General features: G+C 53.0%; 1 protein-coding gene across 1 annotated transcript; it reads left to right on the top strand.

The window, feature by feature from the left end:
• Positions 1–216: 216 nt before the first annotated feature.
• On the top strand, positions 217–19,540 carry Znf335 (zinc finger protein 335). The gene is made up of 27 exons (XM_052726217.1): positions 217–417; positions 1,586–1,826; positions 2,742–2,819; positions 2,994–3,299; positions 3,375–3,518; positions 4,942–5,088; positions 8,410–8,659; positions 8,760–8,937; positions 9,611–9,723; positions 10,562–10,580; positions 10,702–10,818; positions 10,903–10,979; positions 11,055–11,215; positions 11,620–11,849; positions 12,593–12,686; positions 12,788–12,882; positions 14,839–15,098; positions 16,038–16,149; positions 16,231–16,605; positions 17,395–17,537; positions 17,619–17,761; positions 17,897–18,000; positions 18,432–18,509; positions 18,654–18,737; positions 18,823–18,888; positions 18,969–19,050; positions 19,144–19,540. The coding sequence occupies exons 1-27, from the start codon at positions 217–219 to the stop codon at positions 19,269–19,271; spliced, it is 4,026 nt and encodes a 1,341-aa protein (XP_052582177.1). The 3' UTR covers positions 19,272–19,540.
• The last annotated feature ends 265 nt before the right edge of the window (positions 19,541–19,805 follow it).

Below are 19,805 nucleotides of genomic sequence, written 5' to 3'. Positions count from 1 at the left end.
TCTGGAAGCTTCCCTTCCCAGGACTCGAGGAAACCCCGCCTCGTCTGGTCGGATGCTCAGTCTTTGCATCTGCGGAATGGGCACACCGATGCATCTGGGTGGGTACAGCTCGGCCGGACCCGAACGGCGGACCACTTGTTGCAGCCATGGCTGTATCTTTTGGCAGAGTGAAAGCCTCATACCCTGCGCGTCGCTGTCTGGCGGTGGCCCGAACCCATGGAGGAGAACGAGGTGGAGAGCAGTAGCGACGCGGCCCCTCGGCCTGGCCACCCGGAGGAGCCCTCCGAGAGCGGCCTGGGTGTGGGCACTTCGGAAGCCGTGTCCGCGGACAGCAGCGACGCGGCGACCGCCCCAGGAGTGACGGAGGCCGACGACTCTGGCGTGGGGCAGAGCTCCGACAGTGGCAGCCGCTCTGTGGTATGGACCAGGCCGGACGGTGTGGGCAAGGGGACCATCCAGCAAAGCTTACTTGTAGAAAATATTGTTTCTGAGGCGGCCGCTATACCGTGCCAGACTGCTGCTGTGGTAGTTTGTGGGTTGTTTTGTGTGTGTGTGTGTGTGTGTTTTGACAAACCCCATAGTTAAGGGATATACCTAAACCACTTGTTCCAGATCCTGCAGAAAGGGAAACTGAGGCAGAGCATGCTAGGATTAATTATCCACTGTTCTACCCAGAGCCCTCATGCTCTGTCAGCCTTTCCTGGTTCAAATGTTGATCCATCTCATAGTATCCGTAGTCTTCCGATCCGTCAAATGGAATGGGAATGCCTGATTCTATGGGTGCTAGGCTGTAAGGGAAAAAAACAGCGTGAGCTATCTCTTCCTGACCCAGTACTTTGTGATCTTGAGTGAGCTACCCAGCTTCTAGCCCTCACCTCACTCCTCTGTCAAGTGAGAATTAGAAGTATGTTTATCCCTTAGTACTTTTTCAAGGTAGTGGTTGTGTCCCGACACCACTTGATGGAGAATACTAAGCAGTGGCCCTTGGGGTGCAGTCTAGGGTTTTATTAACTCAGCAGAAATGGGCCTACTCTAACATATCCTAAATTACGGGGTTACAGCGAGGGACAGGACAGGTGTGGAAAGCATCCAGGTGCAGGAGTGTGATAGGTTTGGGCTAAGGACTGGGTCCATATTGGACAGCTTCTCTGGGAGTGTAGACCCAACCTGCCATACCAGTGTGATAGAGGGGACGAAGTCACTGCAGGGTGCGCTGGAGAAAGGTCCTAAGTAGGTCCAGCTTGGCTTCCGAGAGGAGGTATCGGCTAAATGGTTATGCGAAGGCTGGGTGCAAACTAGCGATGGGATGATGATGGAGGAGTTTGAGGCAGAGGGAGTAATTTATGCAAAAAAAGCCCGTTGAAAATTGTCCGTCCTGACTGTGATGTGTGGTCTAGAGAGGTCCTTCTTTTAACCCCAGGGTAATGCCTGACTACCTCCATGGGCTTTAGGGCTCCCGGTGCCTGGAGAGCTCTCCTAGTCCTCTGTGGGGAAGTGTGGGTGGCTTTATTTGCTTTGTTCTTAGGGATCTATCTGCAGGCTGCTCTGTCCTGCTCCTAAACTGCCCTCTGCTTCCCGTTCCTAGGAGGAGGTATCTGAGAGCGTTGTTTCAACAGACCCCTTGCCTCATGGCTACCTCCCTGATTCATCTTCTGTGTCCCGGGGAACAGTGGCAGAGGTGCCAGGCGGCCCCCCAGCCCTGGTGCATTCCAGTGTTCTCCCAGACCCCAGCATGCTGGTGTCGGACTGTGCAGCTTCCTCTTCAGACCTAGGTGCTGCCATTGACAAGATCATTGAGTCTACCATTGGCCCGGACCTCATCCAGAGTGAGTAGGGAGAGGGTGTGGCCCTGCAGAATCCCACAGCCAGCTCTAGGAATGAAGGTTAATTACCTTCCTGTGGAATGTGTGAGGGGAACTGATAGCTGTGTCACGGTGAGTTCTTAGTACGATGCCTGGATGTCATAGCGCTCAGCAGTAGAGATGGTTGTAGCTGGGACCAGTAAGTATAGTGCTTGCCAGGCAGGCCTGGTGAGCACTCCTGAACCTATGGAATAGTGGTAGGAAAGAACCAGTTCCTGAAAGTTGTCGTCAGACTTCCACGTGCATGTCCATACACACAATGTACATGCAACAGTAGCGAATTTTTAAAAATAGAAGCATTTATATCTGGCTTTGTGCTGGGGGCAGTTATAAACACTTGATACACAAGAGGTCACAGATCTTCCAGTGACCTCCAGATGAGATGGCTGTCATTAACCTGGCCCACATGAGAAAAGGCACAGAGGACACAAAAATGACTTACCAATGACACTGATAAGTGGAGGGTGGTCCTGGGAAGTCAGCACAGATAGGTGGCCTCTGAGTTCAAGCTACGACACTGGGTCTTTTATGGTTAGTGACATGCACAAACGCCCCAGCACCTCACAAAGCTCTGGCATAGTCTTTGAGAAGCACTCTGAAAGAGATAGTGCAGGATCTGTATCCTGAGGAAGTGTGGAGAGGGCAGAGGAAGACATTCTAGGCCCATTTGTCAAAGACTGGGCAGCTAGGGTAGCTCCGGCATCCTGGTGCCTGGGGTAGCACATCACCCCACCAGACCTCCCGCCAACCTGCAGTGTAAGTACCCATAGTTCAAAGGGGGTGATGCAACTGGTCCAGTTGCCAAGTAGATAGAGCTCAAGGGTGTGGGCCTACAGCTGGGGTCCCTCTGAGGACTGTTACCCTCTGTCTTTCTGCCAGGCTGCATCACTGTGACCAGTGCTGAGGAAGGAGGAGCTGAAACCACCCAGTACCTGATCCTGCCAGGCCCGGATGATGGTAGGAACCCTGTTGCGAGTACCAGGGATCACTGTAATAGATGAGAGTAGAAGAAGACAGGTCTCTGTGTAACCCTAGAGGGTTAGCCATTGCTGTGGGGAATTTGGGCCTGCCTGGGGAGAGCAGCTGAAGCTCATAGGCAGTCCTGCCTTCTGTTTTCTCTCCTGTCCTCAGGTGCTCCCATGACATCACCAATGTCTACTTCCACCCTGGCCAATAGTCTGGCAGCCATCGAAACCCTGGCCGATGGCCCCACATCCACATCTACATGCCTTGAGCCTCCTGAGGAGCCCCAGGGAGAGCCCCACTCTCTAGCACAGCCACCCCCAGCCTCCTGCACTGACGAGCTGGACCTGCAGAGCCTGGAGGCCATGATGGAGGTGGTGGTTGTGCAGCAGTTCAAGTGCAAGATGTGCCAGTACCGGAGCAGCACCAAGGCAACCCTGCTCCGCCACATGCGGGAGCGGCACTTCCGGCCAGGTGCGGCTCCGGCAGCCAGTAGGTCTGTGGGGGAGGGCACACAGCCAGACATAGTAGCTTGTTCTGCTCTTGCAGCGGCGGCAGCAGCAGCAGTGTCAGCTGGTAAGAGGGGCCGTCTCCGGAAGTGGGGCACGTCTACCAGGACCACAGAGGAGGAAGGGCCGGAGGAGGAGGAGGAGGATGACATTGTGGATGCTGGGGCCATTGATGATCTAGAGGGTAAGCCACTCTCCAGGGTAACCCCTTTGTGCCCACACTCATCTTCAGATACTGAAATCCTGGCTGCCCACCTGGATGGAGACCCCCCAGTGCCCTCTAGTACAGGAGAACATTAGGCCGTGGAATATGCTACATACTGAAATACAGGACAACAGAAGAAATAGAATGCAAGCAAAAAAATATATATGTGCACTTTTCATAGCTTAATTAGTCACAATTTATTTACCCGTGTATCTAAAGTAATTCAGCATATAGTCACAAAAACTATTAGTAAAACAAGGCACAGTGGTACATGAAGTAGAGGCAGGAATATCAGGAGTTCATGGTCACTCTCATGTAGTTTGAGGCCAACCTAGGCTACATGAGACCCCAATTCAAATCAATAAAATGTTATATGCATGCAAGTGCGCGCACACACACACACACACACATTTGTGTGGATGCTTCTGCAGGCCAGAGGTTAATGTCAGGTGACTTCTTCAATGGCTCTCTGCCTTACTTTTTGAGGCAGGGTCTCTCACTGAACCTCGAACTTGCTGTTTCTGCTATACTGGCTAGCCAGGATGTCCTGGGGACCCTCCTGTCTGTCTCTCTGGCGTTGAGACTATTGGCATCCACTGCCATGTACAGCTTTCTGACATGGGTTCTGGGACATTGAACTCAGATCTTCATGCTTGGCAGCAAGTGTGTCATTGATACAGCCACTTCCCTAGCCCATTGTTTTTCTCCAGAGTTTTTGGTGGTGGTTTTAATTATGTGTATGTCTGACTGTGGGTATGTGCATATTGAGTGCAATAGCTCTGGCTGCCAGAAGAGGGCGCTGTATCCCCTGGAGCTGGAGTTACAGGCAGTTGTGAGCTGTTCCATATGGGTGCTAGGAACTGGACTTGAGTCCTCTGCAAAGGCAGCAAACGAGCCACATCTCCAGTCCCTTTTTTCCCCCTCTTTTTTTAGATGGATTTGGTTTCCTGTGTAGCCCTTGGGGGCCTCACTCTTGTTCCTCCTGATGGTGAGATTATAGGTGTGAGCCTCCGTAACTGGCTCACTTCTTCTCCTTTGTGTTCAGAGATCTTGTATGCATTTTATAACCAAGTGTTTCTGAGTGGACCAGGCTCAGTTTGCAGTTCTGTGGCCATGTGTGGCTATTGTCCCCCAGGTGGGACAGTTCAGTTGGTAGACTCAGTGCTCACTGCCTGTTTTCTACATGTGGCTTAAGTGGATTGAGAACCAGGCACCTCTTTGTGCTTACAATTGACGTGAGCTGTTGGCAGGTGCCAGGAGAGCTGCCAGGAAAGGAAGGATAGTCCTCTGGAGAAGGTGCAGAGGGCTTCTTGGAGGAGACCTCACTGGTGGAGAGAAGTCATGGGGCAATGGGATTTGTCAGAAGTGTGGGTCTAGACACTGTCCTTTACTGTCTCCACAGAGGACAGTGACTATAATCCAGCTGAGGATGAGCCCCGGGGCCGGCAGCTACGGCTCCAGCGCCCCACCCCCAGCACCCCAAGACCTCGAAGGAGGCCTGGCAGACCCCGAAAGCTGCCTCGCCTAGAGACTTCAGACCTCCATGATGGTAAGACTTGGTCATGGGACGGCTGCTGTGTGGGGGTCACACATGAGTCTGCTGCTTGATGCTTCTGGGATACCTCAGAGACCGAGTGCACGCAAAGCTGCAGTCTTAAACACTAGCTGCAGACCTCACAGAAAGGGGCCCTCCTGCCCTCGGCTTGAGAAACCCAACCTTGGTGATTGTTTAGGCTTTAGGCAGATGCCTTCCAGTGACAAATTGTCACAGCAAGAGAAGGGGTTGAGCCTTTATGAGTGAGTCAATAAAAGCTTTAAATGGTACTGAGATGAGAAGAGAGAAGTAAGACCTGGAGGCTGCTGTGTTCTTAGGGGATGGTTTGTCACAGGGGTGAGTCCAAGCTCTCTCACCTAGAGTCCATGCTCTGACCTAGAGCATGTCACTTGGCCCTTTGGATCTCATTTATGAGTGGAGGGTGACAGCAGCTGCTTGTGTGGTGGCCCCTGTGTTTGTCTAGTTTGGAGGTAGATTCTGGAGTCTGTCCTGCACAAAAGTAAATATAACCCACACAGGCCGTGGTTCACAGAGAGAATGAGTGGTACTGGGTCCAGGGAAATGGCTCGGTGGGAGAGAATTGGCTGTGAAAACATGAGGACAGTTGAAGTCCCCGCACCCACAGAAGGAAAGCTTGAGGTGTCTGTGTGTGCCAGTGTTCCCAGTGTGGGGGTGCAAAAACAGGTTGATCCTGGGAGTTCATCGGCCATGCAGCCTAGCCAAATGTGGAGCTTCCGGATCACTGGGAGACCCTGTGTCAAGTGAATAAGGCAAAGAATAAAGAACAGAAGGGCTAGCCGGGCGGTGGTGGCGCACGCCTTTAATCCCAGCACTCGGGAGGCAGAGGCCGGCGGATCTCTGTGAGTTCGAGGCCAGCCTGGGCTACCAAGTGAGTTCCAGGAAAGGCGCAAAGCTACACAGAGAAACCCTGTCTCGAAAAACCAAAAAAAAAAAAGAACAGAAGGGCTGATAACCTCCTGTATCTTTGCTGGTACCGGAACAGGTACATGTACCGTTCCACAGATATCACACTTGTACAGCACACACAAGGAGACACGGTTTCCAGTCTGTCATTCTTTTTTTTTTTTTTTTTTAAATCTTTTTTTTTTTTTAAGATTTTTTTTTTTTTTTTTTTTTGGTTTTTCGAGACAGGGTTTCTCTGTGTAGCTTTGCGCCTTTCCTGGAACTCACTTGGTAGCCCAGGCTGGCCTCGAACTCACAGAGATCCGCCTGGCTCTGCCTCCCGAGTGCTGGGATTAAAGGCGTGCGCCACCACCGCCCGGCTTTTTTTAAGATTTTTATTTATTATGTATACAGTGTTCTGTCTGCACATATCCCTGCAGGCCAGAAGAGGGCGCCAGATCTCATTACAGATGGTTGTGAGCCACCATGTGGTTGCTGGGAATTGAACTCAGGACCTTTGGAAGAGCAAGCAGTGCTCTTAACCTCTGAGCCATCTCTCCAGCCCCAGTCTGTCATTCTTAATTAAAAGCAAAAGTAAGGACTGGAGAGATGGCTCAGTGGTTAAGAGCACTGGCTAATCTTTCAGAGGTCCTGAGTTAATTCCCAGCAACCACATGGTGGCTCCCAGACATCAATAACAGGATCTGATGCCCTCTTCAGCATGCAGGTGTACATGCAGAGCACTCATACATAAAATATTTTTAAAGAGGGCTGGATAGATGGTTCAGTGGTTAAGAGTACTGACTGCTCTCCCAGAGGACCTGGGTTCAGTTCCCAGCACCCACATGGTAGCTCACAACTGTCTGTAACTGCGGTTCCAGGGGACTGGACACCCATGGCAAAACACCAATGCATGTAAAATAAAAATAAAAAAGTAAAAAAAAAAAAAAAAAAGAGGGCTGGAGAGATGGCTCAGAGGTTAGGAGCACTGTCTGCTCTTCCCAAGGTGTCCTGAGTTCAATTCCCAGCAACCACATGGTAGCTCACAACCATCTGTAATGAGATCTGGTACCCATAAAAAAAAATATATAAATAAAGAAAAAAACAATTAATACATATTTTTTTGTTTGTTTTGTTATGTTTTATTTTGTTTTTCTTTTTCTTTTTTTTTTTTTTTTGAGACAGAGTTTCTCTGTGTAACAGTCCTGGTTGACCTGGATCTCAAGTTGTAGACCAGGTTGGCCTCAAACTCACTGAGATCCACCTGCCTCTGCCTCCCAAGTGCTGGGATTAAAGGTATGTGCCACCACCACCCGGCTTAGCACATATTTTTGTGTGTGTGTGCAGGTCAGAAGACAGCTTATGTGAGTTGGTTCTCTTTCACCCTGTGGGCTCTGGTGATTGAACTCAGGTGTCAGGCTTAGGTGCAGAGGCCTTTGTTTATTCACTGGGCCTTCATATCCATTCTTTCTGTTTATTTTGTTGTGGTGTTTTGTTTGTCTGTTTTGAGACAAGGTCTTACTATGTAGTTCCAACAGGCCTGGAACTCATTATGTAGCCCAGACTGGCCTCAAACTCAAAGATCCACCTGCCTGCCTTCTAAGTTCTGAGATTTTTAATATTTAAGGTAGTAAAATTTGTTGGTATGCCAGGGATGCGACCCATGGCCTTGTGCATGCCAGCAGGCAAGTGCTCTACCACTGAGTCACACACCTCCAGCCTTGAAGTAGTTCTTGTTTGTTTGTATTTTCTTCTTATTTTTAAATGCTTGGGTGTTTTGCCTCTATATATGTCTATTTACCATGTGCATGCAGTGTCTGGAGGCATCAGATCCCCTGGGACTGGAGTTAGACAGTTGTAAGTTGCCATGGGAGTGCAGGGAATTGAACCCGGGTCCTCTGGAAGAGCAGCCAGCACTCTTAACCAAGTCTCTCCAGCCTTGGAATAGTATTTTTCAACATTATTTGAAAAGGTTTCACATTCGGATTAGACTTAGAGTCTGTAAGCTGTCCATGGAAGGCTTCTTGCCGTGGACCCTCCCTTGGGTCACCAGCCTCACAAGGGTATTCCAGCATCAAAGCCACTGTTGTTGTCTCCCAAATCCAAAGTGTTCCTGTGGGTCACTAGACCAGTTGGGAGATGGGACAGATGAGACCCAGGGATGGGAGGGCCTTTGTGGACACACAGCCAACCAGTGAAGGTGCTGAGTCTAGAACCTGGCTACCTGGGCTGTTGCTGAGATACCATCCCATTTCTGTCCTGCTGTGCTGAGTAAGGTGACATCTCTCTGTCCTCTGACCATGGGCTGCCTCTGTCCAGTCTGTGACCGGATGTGCCCATCAGTGGTCAGCTTTAGGAGTTGAGTGACCTCTGGTCCTAGAGTGTGTGACTGTGATCTTTGTGTCATGACAGGTGTAGGAGAGCCTCTGGTGAGCTCCCAGAGCACACAGAGCCCTCCAGAACTGCTGGATCTCGAGGCTCCCAGCTCCTCGGGCCCAGGATGCCTAGGGGTCCTGGGCAAGGTGAGGAGGGGCCCAGTGGAATCCAGTGTGAGTCAGTCAGATGCTGAGAACACAGCCCACTCTTGCAAGGATGAATCGGATGCTCCACCCCGCCGCCGAGGGCGACCCTCCAGGAGGTTCCTAGGGAAAAAGTACCGAAAGTAGGTAGAGTGGTGCAGAGGTGAGCTTGCCAGGCTGGTGGGAGTTTCCTGGGCCTGTAGCCCAGCCAGTGGCTTCTCCTTCTCCATCCCTTCCTGGCAGGTACTACTACAAGTCACCCAAGCCACTGCTCAGGCCTTACCTGTGCCGCATATGTGGCTCACGCTTCCTGTCCCACGAGGACCTGCGCTTCCATGTCAATTCCCATGAAGCTGGCGACCCACAGCTCTTCAAGTGCCTGCAATGTAGCTACCGCTCCCGCCGCTGGTCCTCACTCAAGGTGTGTCCTCCAGGAGGTCACAGGGCAGGAAGAATCACAGTAGGGTGTGGAGTTGCCTATGCACTCTGGCCATCCAGCCTGTGAAGGATGCCTGTGGGTACTTCCTTCACAGTACCTGAGTCCTTCCAGCAGGTGGCAGTGGTATGCTTCAGGGAACCGCTCCTTTCCTCTCGCCCCAGAGGTGTTGACCAAAGCAGCCCACACCGTGCCCCATTGAGGTTCCAGGTGTTTACTGTACCAATTTACTGCAGAATTGCAACTTGGCCGCGCCCATGCTGTGGCAAGGTGGAGCGTAGGCTCGTCCTTCAGGCCCTGGTGGACAGTCCTGTGCTTTTCTCCATGTGCTGCTGCTTCCTCCCACACAGAACACACAGGCCTGGAGTTGTTTTCTAGGCCCCTCAGGACTGTCCCATAGTGAGCTGGGAAAGGGCTATGAGGCCACGCTGCCCAGCTCCAAGCCCTGCTGTCACAAGGTCCTTTCACTCTGAGTGTTGGTTTCCTTTTTGGTCAGATGGTAAGCCAGTACAAGGACTGGCACAGCAAGTGTCCTCTAGGAAGAGTCCAGCCAGGCAGCAGGCTCTGCTGTCCACACTCACCCCAAGGCAGGGAGCGCGGGTCGGGGTGAGGAAGAGGGAGGAGAAGCTGAAACTGCAGCCCTGTCTGTCTGTCCCAGGAGCACATGTTCAACCACGTGGGCAGCAAGCCCTACAAGTGTGACGAGTGCAGCTACACCAGCGTCTACCGGAAGGATGTCATCCGCCATGCAGCCGTGCACAACCGGGACCGGTCAGTGAGTTGTCAGGGGCAGGGAATCTAGGCAGGGAGAACGTGGCCAGAAGCACCATAGGCCCTCTGAGCATACCCGCTCCGGGCCTGCCCTGTTCACACGGTTTTAGAAACATTCCGAAAGGCAAGATGAACCCTCCCTGATTGTTGGTCTAAGAATCCTCAGGGCCAGGGCCTGGAGGTACCCAGTTCAGGCTCTTCCTTCAGTGGGAGCTTTAGTTTCTCATCTGGAGAATGGAGACAGTTGTAGAGGGGCCTGAAGGAAGTTGCATGACTACAGGGTTCATATGTGATGAGAAGGTCTTGTGCTGGTCAGGTGCAGGCCCTCCGTCAGTGCTGAGAGCAGATTAGGACTGGGCAAAGCCCATGTTTTCAGGCCTGCTGGCTGCTCAGTGAGTTATGGCTAGGCCTGTGGCTTCAGCAAAGATCTTTGGCATATAACCTCTGAGCAGAGAGTGGGTAGAGGGACCTGTGGGGTTCTGGAACCAGGGTGTGTGACAGTTTTCCAAGATGCTTACAGATTTCTTGAAAGAAGGGATTGTGTAGCCTGCTAGGATTCTGGTCACCAGGTTGAAGCCTGTTTTCTAGGGCTTTCCCCTGTGAGGCTTCTTGGAGCCTGTAGTACAAAAATGTGTTCTGTGAATGGAGGGGAGAAGACCGTGACCCCACTTAACCAGCACAGAGCATGTCGCCTGTGGAAACTTAGCATTCTCCCAGTGGACACCCGCTGTTTCTCCATGGGTTCAGAAGAGGCCATGGGTAACGAGGCGGTGGTCAGGGCTGAGACTGGGTGGCCATGGGGAAGCTGTGCTGTGACACTTGCTTTCTCCTTTCCCAGAAAGAAGAGGCCAGATCCGGTGAGTGTGGGGCCTTGGCCTGGGAGGCCCTGGACTGCTGATAGGGGTGGTGGCTCAAGAGGTGAGCGCCCCCTGCTCTCTCCCCTCTCTCTCCCTCTGACCTCTCATTCTATCTTTCCAGACCCCAAAGCTGAGCTCTTTCCCTTGCCCAGTGTGTGGCCGTGTGTACCCCATGCAAAAGAGGCTAACGCAACATATGAAGACTCACAGCACTGAGAAGCCACACATGTGTGATAAGGTGGGTGGGTCGGGGCAGTGCTGTGGCTGGAGGCAGGGCCTTCTCTGGGCCATCGCCACCTAATTCTGCCTTTCCCACTGCCAGTGTGGCAAGTCCTTTAAGAAGCGCTACACCTTCAAAATGCACCTGCTCACACACATCCAGGCTGTAGCCAACCGCAGGTATGTTCCCCCTGGAGGTCCCTGGGTTGGGAAGGGACCCCTCCTGTTTCTGAGCTCCCTGTAAACCGCCTCCAGGTTCAAATGTGAGTTCTGCGAGTTTGTCTGTGACGACAAGAAAGCGCTGTTGAACCACCAGTTGTCCCACGTTAGCGACAAGCCCTTCAAATGCAGCTTTTGTCCCTACCGAACCTTCCGTGAGGATTTCCTGCTATCCCACGTGGCTGTCAAGCATACAGGTGAGGCCAGCCCTCCAGTCCCAGCACCCCAATCAGAGCTCAGCTCTCTTTGTCCTCTCAGCAGCCCAAGCCACAGAGAGATCTACCCTTAGGCTGTAAAGGGACTCTGTGGCATTCTCTCCCTCCTAAGCCCATGCCAGCGGCTTCCTTTCTCTGCCTCAGTTATGAAAGAGTGAAATGGGAGGTATCTACTGTGTCCTGGTTAGGAAGGTGACCTTGAGAATGGCCCCTAGCAGAAGGGCTAACTGTGGAGGTGTCCCTGGTCCTTTCGGTTTAGTTCACCAGAATGGACAGCAGTGTCTGTCCAAGTATGGTAGTGACTTGCTAGAATGAGTTCAGGGCCCCTGGGCCCCCAGACGGCCTCTGGAAGGCTGCCTGGGTACAAGCCTTCCCTGTGCCCACAGGGGCCAAGCCCTTTGCCTGTGAGTACTGCCACTTCAGCACTCGCCACAAGAAGAACCTGCGCCTGCACGTCCGATGCCGACATGCCAACAGCTTTGAGGAATGGGGACGGCGCCACCCTGAGGAGCCCCCCTCCCGCCGCCGCCCCTTCTTCTCTCTGCAGCAGATAGAGGAGCTAAAGCAGCAGCACACTGGGGCCCCTGGCCTGCCCGCCAGCTCCCCAGGGCCCGAGGTAGGTCCTGCTGGGAGGCACACACACCGTGGGACAGGCAGTGTCCTCTGCACATTGTGATCAACGGGATGATCCCTGCTCAGTCGCTGTGGTAGACACCAGCCCAGTTACAGTACAGGTCTAAGCTTGGAGGAGGGTAGCCTTCCAGCCCTGGTCTGGATGGCAAATGTTCCGTTGGCTTAATTACAATAGCAGCTTAATTTTCTTAGATGTGAAATAATTGCAAAGCCACAGCAGTGGCTTCAACCCTGATGGTCAGGGTCCAAGCTGTGAATATTTTCAAACAACATCCTAGGATCTGTCTTTGGTCTTTCCGGTTGCCCTCATGGTCCAGCATAGCTTCAGGAACACCTTCCCAGCCACATTCCAGGCCCGAAATGGACTTCCCAGAGTGGTCCTCTGATAGCCATATGTGCCCTGTGGCACTCGTGCCTATTCACGCATACACACAAAATAAATGTAATTTTATTAAGAGGAGGATGGATTGGATTTGGGGTAAGCAGCTCGTATTCTGTCATGGAGCTCCCAGTGGCTCTAGAAGGATGGCCTCACTGACAGTACATGGGCTCTGGGGGTGGCAGTCATGGATTCAAGTCCCAGCCCTTCACGTTTTGAGGCTCACCCTCCACTGAGCACTGAGCTGGTAAATACCTTTAAAATAGTAGGTGAGATAAACCAGAAACTGGTGGGAAATGCACTTGGATCTGGCCACCCCTCTCAGACTTGACCCATTTCCTCCCCAGGCCCCCCAAGAGCCAGCACCTTTCCAGTCACCTGAGACTCCCCCACTACTCTGTCCTGATGCCCTAGGTGGTGCCACAATCATCTACCAGCAAGGTGAGCCTTGAAGAAGGAGGGAGTAGGGTAGGATGATGACAAGGGTGGCGTGGGGGGCCAGGTGTCCAGCCTGTTCTCAAGCCCAGGTCCACCCCACCCAGGAGCTGAGGAGTCCACTGCGATGGCCACCCAGACAGCCTTGGATCTGCTGTTGAACATGAGTGCCGAGCGGGGACTGGGAGCCACAGCCCTGCAGGTAAGCACCCAGGACTTCCCCGCCCAACAGCTGAACATGCCAGCCTGGCTGACGGTGGTGTAAAGGAGAGTAGTGACTCCAGCCTACCCCTTGGGGACAGATCCACCTAAACCCGATGGGCAAACTTGAAGGAACACAGGAAGGCAATCTTTCCCAGTGCACTGTCTAGTTACCAGTGACCATTTGTCTCAATCACGGTTTCAGTGCTGTGAAGAAACACCATGACCAAGGCAACTCTTATAAAATCAAGCATTTAGTTGAGGGCTGGCTTACAATTTCAGAGGCTTAGTCCATTGTCATGGCAGGAACATGGCACTGAGTGGTAGCTGAGAGCTACATATTGACATACAGACTGAGGAGGAGAGGAGAGACAGACAGACAGACACTGGGCCTGGCATGGGTTTTTGAACCCTTAAAGCCTACCCCCAGTGACACCCTTCCTCCAATAAGGCCACACCTCCTAATCTTTTCAGAGTTCCACTCCCCGGTGACTAAGCATTCAAATATATGAGCCTGTGGGGGCCATTTTTATTCAAAGCACCACACCATTTCCGTGCTGAGGGGTACGTGCTGCTGTATGTGGGTTCTCCTGTTCCTGTGGGGAGTCCTCGGGTGTAAACACCACTTTCAGCCAGAACACTTCCAAGGCTTTGTCTAGCTCGGAGCTCTCTTGTCCCTCAGTGGCCTTGACACCATCTCATACCCCACACCTCCCCCAGTTCATCATCTTCCTCCATCTCTAACGCACAGGGAAGCTCAGCAGCGCAGCACCTCAGTGCCCTGGCCTCTCAGGAAGGTGAAGCGTGAACCTGGTAGAGCATGGACCTATAATCCCAGCACTTGGGCAGCGGAGGCAGGAGCATAAGTCGGAGACCAGTCTTAGCTGCATACTGAGATGAGGCCAGTCTGAGATACAGGAGACCCTGTCTCAAAAGAACCACAGGGCTGGAGAGTTGGCTCAGCGGTAAAGAGCATTAGTTAGACCCAGGTTCAATACACAGTGTCCATATGGCAGCTCACAGTTGTCTAACTCCAGCTACAGGGGACCCAGTCAGTGTTCTCTTCTCGTCTCCAAAGTCACTGGACATGTGTGGTGCATAGACATACACATCATATAGGCAAAACACTCATACACATAAACTTTTAAAAAGTTAAATCAGAAGGTGAAAGCCTGAGCATGCCTTCCCTGCCCTCAGCTAGCCAGGGAGTGGGCTGGGGAGAGTTCTCCAGACTTTTATTTAGGTGCAAACCCCTAGATAGTCCCTTAGACTAGGTTCATTGCTCTGCTACTCAGTGATGTGGTGTTCAGGTGTGATAAGCAGTGTGGCCGCTGTGTGCACATGCCATTCTTCATAATGTGTCTCTCAAGTATATTCTGACCCATCATTTGGGAGGCAGGTGGATCTCTGAGTTCAAGGCCAGCCTGGTCTACAGAGTGAATTCCAGAACAGTCAGGACTACACAGAGAAACCCTGTCTTGAAAAACCAAGAAATAAGAAAAATAAAGTATAATCTGATAGAGGTATAGTTTATGGTCCTACGTTATAATTGTGTTACATTACATAGAGGCTGGACTTCTGTCCGTAGGTTCAGTCTGAATTACCTGTTTGTTGCCTGTCTCTTTTTTACCAAGTTGCTAGGCCTTTGTTATGGCTTGGCAAGAACTCATGGGATGTTTCTCTCTTTTTTTGGTTTTTGGAGAAAAGGGTTTCTCTGTGTAACAGCCCTGGCTGTCCTGGATCTTGCTTTGTAGACCAGGCTGGCCTCAAACTCGCAGAGATCCGCGTGCCTCTGCCTCTGGGTGCTGGGATTAAAGGTGTGTGCCACACGCCCAGCTGAGTGTTTTAGGAAGTCCATGGGCCGTGCAAATGAGTGGTGACAGGCTCTGGTAGGGTGGTAAGCTCTAAGGCACCGAGGACCTTGGCCAGCAGCTCTGTTCCATTGCTGTCATTGTAGGTGGCTGTGGTGAAGTCCGAGGGCATGGAGGCAGAGTTGACATCTACTGGTAGGCAGCCTTCCCCTGAAGACCCCACTCAGCAGGTGGTGACACTTCATGTAGCAGAGCCAGGGAGCAGTGTGGCAGCTGAGAGCCAGCTCGGCCCCCCTGACCTACAGCAGATTGCCTTGCCATCTGGGCCATTTGGTGGGGCCGGCTACAGTGTCATCACAGCACCCCCTCTGGAGGAGAGGACATCAGCTCCTGACACACCTTACAGGTACCTTGACTCCTTTCAGCCTTTCAGAGGGGCTCCCCACTCCAGCCTGGTTAGCGGGAGGCGGAGTCCTGGTTTGTAGGAGGAGATTGTGTCCTGTGCAGAGTGGGGAGCTATCATTCTTTGATCATTGGCTCTTCTGGGAACTTGGTGCTAATGGTCTTGCCTAGCTAGCTCCCACAAGATCCAGGTTTCCCTGCTTTTACAGATGTGGCAACAGGCTAGTGAGGTTAGGTCAGATGTTTAGGAGGTGAGGCTTGGAACCTTGGTTCCCAATCCTATATACTGCCACCCCACCCCCACCCCCGTAAATGTGCCTGTGTGAGTTTGGGGCTAGAAGGTATTGGATCCCCTGGGACTGGAGTTACAACATGTGGGTTCTGGGCATCAATCCTGGGTCCTCTGCAAGAGCAGCCAGTGTTCTTAGGTGCTGCACCATCGTTCCAGCTCTCTGCCCCCATGAGCCCCTATGTCCTGAGTGCTTGAAAAGTGTGGGTTCCTTTGTTGACCTGCTGCCTGAAACTGTGCTTGGCTTCCCTCTGGTGCAAACCTTGTGACGAGTGTTTCTCTGCTCCCTGAACTCTTTGGCCATCGAGGAGCTCTGAGCGCCTCTGCCCTCTCTTCTTGGGTAGCAGATCCATTCTGTCCCTTCCTGTTGGCTGGCCTCTCCTTCTGTCCCCCTTTTGGCCAGACCTGAGCTAGACACCTGGAGTGCTGTCTTCTTCCTACCAAAGAAAATGGGGGCACCCCTTAAGTAGGGTAAAACACTGAGTTCTTGGTAATCATTTATGGAAGAGACGGTAGGGGCTGGGGTAGAAATGGTTGAACAAGCCCGACGTTCACTCAGGCTCCTTCAGCTTGACTGTTGCTTGGTGAAGGGATTCTTGTAGGCTTTCATCTTTTTCTGGAACCCCGCCTCATGCCTCCACTCTGTGTCCTTAGCGAAGAACCCCCTGGGGAGGCAGCCCAGGCTGTGGTTGTGAGTGACACCCTCAAGGAGGCTGGCACCCACTACATCATGGCAGCTGATGGGACCCAGTTGCACCACATCGAGGTGAGTCTTGGGAGTGGCCACCCCACCCAGTGTCCAGCCCTTGCCCCTCCTCAGCACCTCATGCTGTGGGTTTTTCTACAGTTGACTGCAGATGGCTCCATCTCCTTCCCAAGTTCAGATACTCTGGCCTCTGGAGCCAAGTGGCCCCTGCTTCAGTGTGGAGGGCCACCCAGAGATGGTCCTGAGGTTCTGTCTCCAATGAAGACCCACCATGTGGGAGGCCCCCAGGGCTCTTCCACCCCACCCCCTGCAGCCAGCAGTACCCTAGGCCTGGTAGTACCCACCTCCCCACCATCTGCGGCAACTTTGTCAACAAAGAAGTTCTCCTGCAAGGTATGCTCGGAGGCCTTCGCTGGCCGAGCAGAGATGGAGAGTCACAAGCGGGCCCATGCCGGGCCAGCTGCCTTCAAGTGCCCTGACTGCCCCTTCAGTGCTCGCCAATGGCCTGAGGTCCGGGTACGTGCTCCCCCACCATGCCTCTGCCTTCATTCGCGTGGCCATTCATTTGTATAAGAACTCTTTATTGAGCATCTCCTCAAGCCTAGTCCCCTGTTCCCCTCTAGGATCAGAGGTAACTCAGCAAAATCCCAGCTCTCTGGGATCTGCCTGGTCAGGAGCCCAACCAGATAGAAAGTGACTAATGCCAGACTGTGTTCCCAGTACGAAGGATGGAGAGTGTAGAGCAGGGGCAGCAAGGTATTGGGTAGGGTGCAAGGAAGACAGCAGAGGTGGCAGTGGAGCCAAGCTGTGGAGCAGAGACAACAGGAGTGGTTGGGACTGAGATGCTGGAGATGGTGGGAGGCAGGCAGACCTTCAGAGCCAGCGTGGGTGGGATGGTGTGGAAGCAGCAGGACTGCTGCCCATCAATTGCTTGAGCTCCTTCCACTGGCCGGAGGGTTTCATTTCCAGATCCCACCCCCGTGCTGCATCCTCTGAGCTCTGGAAGGGGCCGGGGCCTAGAGCCCCACCCTCCAATGGGAAAGCTAAGGCCCAGTGAGGCAGGATTGAGCCCTAGCATGCAAGAGGTTCCTCTTCAGTAAGGGACAGTACAGAGCCACAGGCTGACACAAGTGGTGTAATGGCAGAGCCTCTCTGGCTTCCTTGCTTTGGATCTGTGGTAGTAGGCCAGTCTCAGTCAGGTCCGTGCTTTTGGTCCAGCTCCTCACCGACACGTGCTTTTAGTTTTTGTGGAGACCTGCTGTCTGTCATTCTGACCCACTGGTACCTGGTCTCTACCGTGTGTAGGCTCACATGGCACAGCACTCAAGCCTGAGGCCCCACCAGTGCAATCAATGTAGCTTTGCCTCCAAGAACAAGAAGGATCTGAGGCGGCACATGCTAACGCACACCAATGAGAAGCCTTTCTCATGCCACCTCTGTGGGCAGCGGTGAGGCTGGGGATGGCAAGTAGGGGGGCTTCCATGCACACCTGGTGGAGCCACTTCACACCTACTCTGCCCTCTCCTCAGTTTCAACCGGAATGGGCACCTCAAATTCCACATCCAGCGGCTACATAGTAGTGATGGGAGAAAGACTGGGGCTTCTACAGCCCGAGCCCCTGCCCAGGCCATCATCGTCAACAGTGAAGAGGAAACACTGACCACACTGCACAGTGAGCTACTCCTGGGCCACAGGGCGGGCCATTTGGGGCCAAAGGCTAGAACCATAGCTAGAACCAGGGAAGTCCAGGGATGAGGCATTCAGGCTTTCCATGAACCCCCTAATGAGCCTCCTCCTCTGTGCCCAGCTGCCCTCCAGTCCAGTCATGGAGTCCTAGGTCCAGAGCGGCTACAGCAGGCACTGAGCCAGGAACACATCTTTGTGGCCCAGGAACAGACAGTGACTAATCAGGTAAGAACAAGGTCTGGAGCCCCTGCAGAAAGGATGGGAAAGACAATTGAGGCTAGAGGAACTGAGAGGTGGCTCAGGGTTAGAGGCCTTGCACAATCATGAGAACCAGAGTTTGGATCCCACCACTCTACAAGCCAGGTGTCTGGCATCTCTTGCACTTGTAGAAGCCCAGCTCCAAGGAGGGTGGAGACAAGAGGATTCTTGGGGTTTGTGTGGCTTCCAGCCAAGCCAGAACTCTAGGTTCATGGAGAGACCTTGCCTCAGCAGAATAGGCAAAAAAAGTGGCGAAGAACAATGCCTGACCCCCTGTTCTGACCTTACGGGCTCCATACAGGGGTGGGGCCGCACATACACACCAAAAAACACTTAACACAGACAGAGCACACGCATAAATAAAAGAACTGAGGCTAAGCTGGGCTTGGTCTTGACAGGAGGAAGCTACCTACATCCAAGAAATCACCACGGCAGATGGCCAGACAGTACAGCACCTGGTGACCTCTGACAATCAGGTAAACTGGCTCCTTACCCACCAAGGCCCACCTTAGAAGTTTCCAGACTACCTGGGCCAGTGTCCATAGTTGTGTCTTCTACTCTGCCCACTTACCTCCGCTCCCACGGGGTGGAGCCCTACCACCCGCTTTGTCCTCTCTTAGGTTCAGTATATCATCTCTCAGGATGGCGTCCAGCACCTACTGCCTCCGGAGTACGTTGTGGTCCCTGATGGCCATCATATCCAGGTAGGCCAGGCCTGGGGCACGGTGAGGTTTGGAGGAAGGCTGCACAGCCTCTTTCTAGGATCACCGGCCAGCTTCCTATCTCCAGGTCCAGGAGGGCCAGATCACACACATCCAGTATGAGCAAGGGACCCCATTCCTGCAGGAGTCCCAGGTATGGTACCTGGAGGAACAGGTAGAGCTGGGGTAGTGAGGATCCTGTGGGACTCTATTCTTACTGGCTTCTTTCTCCAGATCCAGTATGTACCTGTATCCCCAGGCCAGCAGCTTGTCACCCAGGCTCAGCTTGAGGCTGCAGCACATTCTGCTGTTACAGGTATGGATGGGGCTGGACACTGACAGCCAGGAAACTGAGGCCAGGCCTAGTTCCCGGAGCCTTAAGCTTACTGTGCTTTTCCCTCCCTGGCAGCGGTGGCTGATGCTGCCATGGCCCAAGCCCAGGGCCTGTTTGGCACTGAGGAGGCAGTGCCTGAACACATCCGACAGCTGCAGCACCAGGGCATCGAGTACGACGTCATTACCATCACGGATGACTGAGCCTCAAAGGCCCAACGCTGATCTTGGATATCGGGGCCAGCTCTCCTGTAGTCTAGGGACTTTCCTGTCCTACTTAGGGCCTCCAAATATTGGACAGTCAGTGTCCCTTGACTCCAAAGGAGCCAGACCTGTGCTTTTGGGGGGTAGCCATGGGCCCCAGCCAGGACATGCTGGGTGCTTTAGCCTGCTGGCAGGCTTTGGGAGAGAAATTTATTTTTGTTTGGATGGACCCACTGGTTCCTCAGTCTCAATAAAGGGACCAGAGTCCAGCTCTTGTAGCTCTCTTTGTACACGTGCTAATAACCTGAACCAGGTAAGGGCCAGGAACCAAGCAGAAGTCTCAAGTGGAGGCTACCTGGCTCTAGAGTCAGCTGGCCCACTTGTTACAGTGGTCCCAGTACAGGCCAAACCAGCCTGACTCAGGAGAGGACTGAACTAGAGAACCCTGCTTTCCCCATGGGCTCCCTGTCTCCAGGATCTCAAAGGGCAGGGACTATACTTCGAGGCTCTACTTCCTCCTGAGCCTTGACTGTA

This window comes from Peromyscus californicus, unplaced genomic scaffold (assembly GCF_007827085.1).
Source record: "Peromyscus californicus insignis strain IS unplaced genomic scaffold, ASM782708v3 Scaffold_7__1_contigs__length_154581171, whole genome shotgun sequence".
NCBI classification, from domain to species: Eukaryota; Metazoa; Chordata; class Mammalia; order Rodentia; family Cricetidae; genus Peromyscus; species Peromyscus californicus.
The sequence above is the reverse complement of the archived record's forward strand: the minus strand, read 5'-3'. Positions and strand labels throughout refer to the sequence as shown.

What these genes read in the sequence shown, in the direction of transcription:
- Znf335 (XM_052726217.1), top strand. Translation starts at nt 217, where the DNA reads ATGGAGGAGAACGAGGTGGAGAGCAGTAGCGACGCGGCCCCTCGGCCT. An exon ending in TGGCCCGGACCTCATCCAGA is followed by an intron (nt 1,827 to 2,741) that starts GTGAGTAGGGAG and finishes TCTTTCTGCCAG; the next exon opens with GCTGCATCACTGTGACCAGT. An exon ending in TGGGAGCCACAGCCCTGCAG is followed by an intron (nt 12,883 to 14,838) that starts GTAAGCACCCAG and finishes CTGTCATTGTAG; the next exon opens with GTGGCTGTGGTGAAGTCCGA.